At 34.9% G+C, this 8,956-nt stretch overlaps 1 protein-coding gene across 1 annotated transcript in view; it reads right to left on the minus strand.

The window, feature by feature from the left end:
- LOC107877204 (membrane-bound transcription factor site-2 protease homolog) overlaps positions 1-8,610 on the minus strand; it is a gene marked incomplete in the record, with an annotated part of 34,295 nt that extends 25,685 nt beyond the window's left edge. Inside the window, 7 exon segments of the mRNA XM_047406800.1 lie at positions 2,341-2,444; positions 3,071-3,169; positions 3,345-3,411; positions 5,841-5,915; positions 7,894-7,959; positions 8,068-8,120; positions 8,381-8,610. Of these exon segments, the coding sequence (XP_047262756.1) occupies positions 2,341-2,444; positions 3,071-3,169; positions 3,345-3,411; positions 5,841-5,915; positions 7,894-7,959; positions 8,068-8,120; positions 8,381-8,428 (512 nt within the window).
- Between the last annotated feature and the right edge of the window lie 346 nt (positions 8,611-8,956).

Here is an 8,956-nt window from a genome sequence, read left to right on the forward strand (position 1 = left end):
TCACTGCTTTCCCAGAATGTAGTGCCTACAGAAGCAGTTGTGAGATTCATGTACTGCCACTGTTATGTCTAAAAACATGTCAACTGATCAGGTTTATACATACTAGTCAGCCAATGTACAATCAAAGTCCGAAGATCATGAAGGATACCCTGATATTACATAACCAGTAGTACCTAAATGCCTAATGTTCAAGCACGTGCTCCTTAAATGCCTGAAATTTCATCTCCTAGCTTTAGACGAATAGACTATTTTATTATATTTTGTTGTAATTAATTATGTTTTCTTAAATAGTTAGGACTCATTATATAAATATCCCTTCCCATGGGGTGTAGAAATATAAAGAATACAAGAAGACTTTTCTTGTTTCTCAGAATCTACACATATTAACAATGTCCTAATTTAATGCTCTCCCAATAAGATAGAGTGGACATATTGTAGGCTCCTAACTTGCCATAAATATACTCAATTCTGGGGCCACAACATAGTCTTGTACAAATATCTACGAATTGATCATATGTGTTGGCAAAACTTGTCACAATGCACCTCAATTAGATCTTTTGTCGGATAACATGGCAATTTATCGCTATATGCTTCTACGCTTTTGTAGAACACTAAATTTGAAGCATGCTTTTGTAGAACACTAGATTTGAAGCAGCGTGTGTTGCAGCTCACATATAGATATCATTGTAAAAGAATGAGGTGTTTGATCCCTTGTGTTAGGTGAAAGGTAGGATTTAATTCAATTGGTTGAACCACCATTTTCTTGGAATAAGAAGAAAAAAGTGTTATTGTTTTTGTGCTAGATGAAAAAGAACAAGATTCTTTTGGAAGGAAATAGTCTGTTATCTTAACTGAAACAAAGAAAGTCAAAGAACTATTGGATAAAAGAAAACATTTTTTACAGTAAGAAGTACTCGAAGAGGGAGAAAAGGAATTTTTAGAGTATGGACTCAAACTCTTGGTTCTGATTTCAGAGTAGGGACTCAAACTTTTGACTCTAGTAAAAGAACTTTTAAAGTAAAGAAATAGAAATTTGAAAGTAGGGACTCAAACCTTTGGTCTTGATGGAATCAAGATCAGAGGATGGCATCAGTCGCAAGTTGGTCAATGAAGAGATAGTGCACCATAACAGTTGCTTCAGAGATGAATGATGTTGAACGGGAAGATGAGCACTAATTGTTGGACAGAGGACTGAAAGGGAGAAGAAAAGAAGAAAATGAGGCCAGACGGATGGAATACATTGATTAGTGGCGCCCACCGATAGAAGAAGCTCTAATAGCAAGTAAGAAATAAGACATTTGAGAATGAATTGTTTGCTAATTTCCTCCTGCATATAGGGATTTTACATAGTATTTACAATTGCTCCCATAAAAGAAAGGAAAGTTTTCAAATAATTCTAAAAAGAATGGAAAGTGATTCCTAATACTTCGTATTTAGACAATTATAGGCATTCTAAACTTTTCCTATATATACGAGGAATGGGTTGTTTCATATTGATAATTTCCTAATTCTTAACAAGGATGATAAGTTCAAGCATCCTATCCTAGAGATTTTGTGATTCCACACTTTGATCCCTCATTTCCTCTGGCTCAATTACATATAAGAGATTATGCCTTGATAAATCTCAACCTGATAGCCCTCATTTCCCTCCAGGCCGAATATGTGTCCAGAAAACTTTCCCCCGCTCAGAACCACTAGGGTAAGGGATGTAGAATTCAGGATCTTCAATAGAAAGACAAAGTCGGCAAAGCACTGAAGTAAGTGGCAGGTGAACCAGGATCCAATTAGCCCTCTTAGTATTCATTTTCTGGGCTAGGACTTCGAGAATTCTTGCATGGGAAATACATCTTTTTCAGCAGATGATATTGTAACAAACTCTTTCCTCAACAACCCTAATTATGTTGTTGAATAGTGCTTAAATTCAATCATCTCTAAGTAAACCTTAATTTATTAGGTAGTGCCTTTCCATTATTAATTCACTTGACTGGAACAGCAGAAACTCATAAAGAGAGAATTTTAATCATCACCATCAGATATGCATTGTTCACGCAAGTAATAACTTCTCCACGTTTTTCCAAAATCAGAATAATAATGAAAGAGTACAAGTAAAGGAAAGGAGCAGAATCATTTATCAAGGATTTTGAGAAAACCCGACATAAGACACAACTTTAATTTTTGCTTTTTATATTTCTTTCCTCATTTTTTTTTAATTGATTTTCTTTCGAAAAGATTTCAATGAATGCACTTTTTTTTTTGAATCTGGTAACTTGAATATACATATTAAGTATAGTATAATCCATATTGTACTCCAAATCATTTCAAAACAGCATTAGCCTTGACCTTGCAGCAGCTACAGCGTGCCCAAGTTCATGCACTGAAACCGACAAGATGGACGACAAGCACAGATATCCAACGTCAGCCAGTGAGATGGTCAAGCCTGATATCTGCACGAAAAAACATATGAAGAAGATGCAACTGTTTAAAAAACAACTGAATCTGAGTGCAAATAGCTGCTTCTAGCCCAGTTCATGTCTGTAGGTACACCATGCTCACCCCTTACCTTAAGCCCAATAAGGTTGCATAAGTCAAGGCCATTTCACCTCTTGCCTTAAGCCAAATAGACAAACCAACATGAATCCACATCAAGCCCAACCTTTCCAGCAAATTAAACAAGCACAATATCTTGCCTAATAAAATGATCTAAGCTCAAGAAAGATATAGGGGAAAAAAAAAGAACAAATTATCAATCTCTCCTCTTTTTTTAAGTTTTTGTCTTTTTCCAAGGGTGCTTTTAATTGCATGGAGAACAAGAAAGAACTAGTACAAGGGTCGAATAAAGACAAGATTTTTGATAGCTAAGTGATCGAAATTCATTTCTTTGTATCCAATGTTCTACTTTTCTGTTCATAGAATACCAGAAAATGACCCCCCCCCCCCCCCCCCAAAAAAAAGGAATACCAGAAATGACCGGAAAAAATCATTTTCTTCTCATACTAATATTCGCTTGAAGCATAGTAATCCAAAGAAAGAATGGAAAACAAGTTCCTTAATAACGTGTGGGAATACATACCGTAGAAGAAAAAACAAATTGATATTCACTCATCATATTGCTCATCTGGGTGTTGCCATAGTAAAAACGCAGTATTTGGCTGATTTCATATAAAAGAATCTGGCCAGAATTAAAAAATGATTCAATTGGCAGATATTAAACAAATTAGGTAAGGTAGATCCTTTTTCTTTGCAATTTGCAAACAACTAATTAGATAGGAGTTAGTACCTTAGTATAAGAAATCAGATATGAGTTACCAAAGAAATAAAATGATAGACTATAGCAGGTGACTAACCATAATAACAGAAGATAAAACGGCAAGACTAAAACCAACACCAATTGAGAACCAAGCTTTCAAGAACCTGCAAGAAAAGTTACCAAGGCATAAAACCAAGCTCATAAAGTAGTCTCTATAAAAGAGAGAAAAGGTAAAGGTTGTTAAGAAGATAATATAGTGCCGTGTGTATATACATTATGTTCTTCGCTACTTTGTCAAGGAAGTTGTGAATTACGTAATATCTATACACATGCCACTATAGCCAAATACAAGAGGTTCAAATGTCAGATATTTAAACTTTCGTGGTCCATAACCCTCAAGGATTTAGTCTAGCTGTTGAAGAGTGGAATAACAACCTTGCCATCCAAGGTTTGAATACCCATAGAGGCCACACTACATGAATTCCCATCTGCCTAATTCTTTGGTGGGTTTAATTACCAATATCTATGTGGGTTAAAGATAACATACACTAATTTGGACACAAAAATAAATAATTAAGATAAATTAGAATCTTGTTTATCCCATTTGTCTAAGTCTTGGTAGACAGAGTTACCCGGTACCTGTTGTAGGTGGGAGTTAGCGGGGATCCAGTAGAATTAGTTGAGATGTGTGCAAGCTGGCCCGAACACTAGGGTTATAAAAGAAGACGCTTAGGTTAGAAATTTTGATCCAACATCATTAGGCTCGTTAATCTCAAAAATCTAGGCTCCACCTAACCATTGGTTTAAAAAGTAAGAAATTTTATTAAATTGCAATAAGTAGGTGTGTCATATTGAAAGCAATTTCATCTCCTGTACATACTTTATTGTGATAAGGTCAACAACAACAACAAACCCAGTGTATTCCCACTTAGTGGGGTCTGGGGGGGTAAGATGTACGCAGTCCATACCTCTACCTCTGATGAAGTAGAAAGGCTGTTTCCGAAAGACCCCCGGCTCAAGTCACGAGATATCACACAAACACATAGTACAGCACAGAAACAGATGACATAACATAGATACGGCACCCATAAGGAATATAAAACAGAGTAAAGCAGGAAGAGAACCTAGACCAAAATATGGTTCTCAACAAAAGAGGTCCAATCCTCTATACAAATTGGTACCTCCAAAGTACACCAAAAGTAAACTAGGTACAAAATACTACTCTTTATTTTTAAAAAATCCTATTCCATTTCTTCAAAAGCCCTCCTATTCCTATATTTCCAAATGACCCACATGATTGCTAAAGGGGCAACGTTCCTTGCTCTTGGGCTTTCCTTCTCCTTTTTATGAGTCCAACTATACAAAGCCTCCTATATTGTACCCGGCAAGACCCATTGCATCCTCAACAAATTAAAACCACCCTCCATAACTGACTAACCACTTTAAATTGCAAAAGAAGCTTCCCTATACATTAAACTTGCAATAAATGTATGAAAGGGGTATTAAAATTAGCATCTAACACAAAAGAAAGATACAGCAAAGCTTTAGTAACTGCAGAACCATATGCCAAGAATAAACTTCCCTTTTCTCTATCTTCGTCCATGCCAGTTATCAAAAGTTGTTCCGATTGTCTTCGGGCCTTCAGCACAGCCCACTGCACCCCAAATATGTAAAGGAACGTGTCTGAAACAACCTTAACAAATTTATTAGGCATGTTAAAGCCTCTCCTTAGCAGGTTTTCAACTGTTAAGCATGCATCACGTAAGACCGTCTATTGAAATAACACCGCCATCAATGAAGCTTCAGATTATCATAACATTCTCCATGTCTTTTGCTCCTCTTCCTCCATTACTGCTCAAGGCCTAATAGCAAGATTTAACAGAAAACTTGTCCTTGTTGTTAGTAAGTTCACACCACATAGAATCTGGCTTGCCCTTGGTCAAATCAATCCCTGTGTTCTATTCATCAAGGGTGCAGCATTGTGCTCTTTCCTCCTATAGAAAATTGTTCCTTAACTTGTGTAGCTGCTTCACTACGAATCTAGGCATAGCATATAGTCTATCCTCCTATTAAATTTGAGCAACTGGGGATGAAATTAAGTCAAAAGGGAAATATTCTGGGATTTACTATACTTTCACTAGGTGAGGCTATGGTAAAGGGTGCAAGAAAATAAGAGGCTTTGCAATTTAAAGCAACATAAACACAGGCCCATCAGTGAGAAGCTTGAGAGACAAGTTCATAGGAGTAGGGCTGCTTATGGAGTGGATAATTATGTTTAACGGATTGGCTTATCAGTTATTGACTTTTAAATGTACTAATCTGCTAGCCAACCAATAAGCTTTCAGTTGATTCGATAACGGATTAGAAATTATCCTTCGGTGTATCAACTAACCTCCACGGTACCTTTTTTTTAATAAAATTTATGCTCCTTACGAAAAAGAGGATTTCACTATGTTAAATGCAGTGACATGGAGGGAAAAAGACGAGCAAAGAAACTTGAGAACCACCAAAACAGAAAGCAAGAAGGAGCAGCAGAATACTAAATGAATTAATGGGGCATTAGGGTTAATAATATGTAGAGTACTTTATATACCTAGGAGAAAAGTGTAAGTACAATAATTCTTCACGGGATAATGGTTTATCCAATAAGGAATTGAGCAATCCGCCCCTACACCAATAAGTCATTTAATTATAAATTCCAATTCGTTCACCAACACTATTTATCCAATAGCAATAAGCCAATAAACCAATTTTGGCGTTAGCTTATCAGTTACGATTCAATTTTTAACAGACCTACATGTGTTAAAGAATTAGCTTCACGCCTGGTGGCTAGTGACAGGGAGCAAAGTTGAGCAGCACAAGACTCTCCACCGACAAGCTAATGGCATACATGGCCTATTTGCTTCTGAAGGTTATTTTAGTCCAAACATGTTTTGTACCAAGTATAGAAGGAACAAACCCAAAAATTTTGGAGTTTCATTGAGACTATGAACAAAAGGAAGACATTGGAGAAATTGTGGAGCTCAGGATTCAATTTGAGTTCTTTCTTGGGAAAATTGGACAAAATGTCTGTGGGTTCAAAGTTCCTTATGCAAAATAACTCAATTATCATTCATTACCTAGAATGGTCATTCGTCCCACTTTGTTGAAGGCAAAGTTCATTCTCACGTTTGCTCCACATCACTGATAATTCTTCCATCATCATTTCTACTTCTATCTCCCGCCATTTCTTCATAACATGCACTCGATGTGAAGGGAAAAACAAGAGAAGTAGAAAAGCAGTCATGGAAGAAGAAAGAGAGAGCATGATAAAGAAAAATGGAACAATATGCCATTGAAGAGCTTCGAAGCTCAAATTTAAATTTGACCTGCCGCAAACATGAATTGTTACGAGTAAATAATATATTAGAAGACTTGAACATCGAGAGGAGCTCAAATATGAATTTGGGATTGTTTAGACGAGATTTGAGTTGGTCGGGATTGAAAACAAATTCAGCTCGTTGAAGAAGATGAATTGTTGCAATGTATAAATATTGTATAAACAGTGTATATGGATGTATTCTTGACACAGATTTATACATCACATATACATGGTTATAGACTACTTATATATTATCGATAAATTACATACATGCAGCCATTTTAACTTTTTTTAAAATGTCGGTTGTACAGCTACATAAGAAGCCCTTCTTTCTTTTCCCAAATTTTCATATTCTTTATGAATTTGTGGGATTGTATTGAGATTTCTACTATGACGATGAGTAGCTATACTATTTATTCTTATGGTTATGGTCATTTCAAAAATGTTGATATCTGGATATTGATTTGATGAAGAAATTATCGTATTGAGTTATTAATTCAATTCTTGTGCTTAACTATTTAATTATCTGGCCAACATTTGGATACTATTTATCTTCATCAAAAAATTGGATAGTTTACGAATTTTTGATTGCAATACGATTGAATAGGGCAAGTTCTTGAACCTGGCATCAGGAATAAGTTTGTGGTTAAGACAGAAATACAATTATTGTCTTGCTTAATAATTAATTCAATTCTTGTGCTTAACTATTTGATTATCTGGCCAACAATTGGATGCTATTTATCTTCATCAAAAAATTGGATACTTTATAAATTTTTGATTGCAATAGGATTGAATAGGGCAAGTTTTTGAACCTGGGCATCAGGAAATAAACTTGTGGTTAAGACAGAAATACAATTATTGTCTTGCTTAATTATTTATCGAAATTGTTATTGTGTTCATGTAAATTCCAATTCCATAAAGATATGGGCATTAGGTTACAACTTACACCAACAAAGCTACAAAGATAATTGAGAATAAGCTAAATAACTTCAGAGCATAAGCCATAAAGCACCCCTAGTTAACAACAAAACAGCAACTTCAACTTCTTTTGCATAAGAAAATCCTAGAAATGGTTAAAACATTTTGTAATAGGTTAGGAAAACTTCGAAATTAGATTTTCAATCTCATGAAATATAAAGTATAGAACCAAATGTAATTGAAAACCAATTTCCTCGATATAAGTATAAAGGGGCAAGATGTGCATCGGCTGCTACTTCCTAAATATTAGGTATACATAAATTGGGGAGAAAGAAGCTTGAAGTGTGTAGGTTAAGAAAAAGGACACCTTGAATATCTTCGTCCAAAACGAAACAAGGGTTCGTTCAATATTGAGGACTTGCAGTCACAGTACCTGCAATTTTGGAAATATGACTCAGCGCCAACTACTTCAAACAATCCTATAACAAACATTTTATTCATACCAACAAGAAATGATGTTAGATAGTCGATTGACGCGCACAGGCAATAGAGTCTGATTGCTTCGCCATCTGCCAAATCTTCGAACTCGTCTTCCTTCCATTATTCGTTTAGTTTAGTATTTAGTAGAGAATGTTCCTAATACTGGATAAAATTGAAGGAAAGTTGTTGAGCAAGTTTGGTTTTAAATATTGGTGAATTTTAATCAAGCTTTCAAAGGAATTTATTAAAATTTAATTAAGTTAATTGGTAGCTCTATTGATATTTTTAATAGTATAAAAATCAACTAAAAATTACATAAATACATAGTTATACTTAGTAAAAACAAAAATTTTAAAGTGAGGAAAATCAGTTTCCTCAAGCCCAACATCTGTCGTCCTACATCGCCAACAGATCAACGACATAGTAATTTTTCGACGGCGATTTCATATTCAAGTTCTTATCATTTCTTTTTAATTTTTAACTGTTATTTCTCTTTCTTCGTAGGTAATGACTCCTCATTTTTTGGAAGAGGATAGGGGGAGGTTTAAAAAATTAAGAATTTTTAGTTGTGAAGACAAAAAAAAAAATTGTGTTGTCTTCTCTTGGGTGAATTAATTAAGGGTGACAAAAGAGACTTGAAATGTAAAAAAAGTGAGTTTTAAATATTAAATGCAGGTGACAAGTTTATAATTAGAGTTTAACAATAATTGACTTTCTTTTAAATAAGTCCTCAAATTTTACTTTTTACATTTTAACCCAAATTTTAATTAAAATCTTAATTCCTAAAAGGGGAGAAATAAAACTTTTTTCTCTTTTCCCTCCCAACAATTTGTCCTGATGTTTTCTTCTTCGTCTTCTTCTTCTTCTCCTATTCCCTTCCTCTGTTTTGTTGCTCTGTTCTTGGTGTTGTTATTGCTGCTATTGTTTTGAATTTATTCTGCGAAGAGCTT

This window comes from Capsicum annuum, chromosome 1, assembly GCF_002878395.1.
Source record: "Capsicum annuum cultivar UCD-10X-F1 chromosome 1, UCD10Xv1.1, whole genome shotgun sequence".
Classification (NCBI taxonomy): Eukaryota; Viridiplantae; Streptophyta; class Magnoliopsida; order Solanales; family Solanaceae; genus Capsicum; species Capsicum annuum.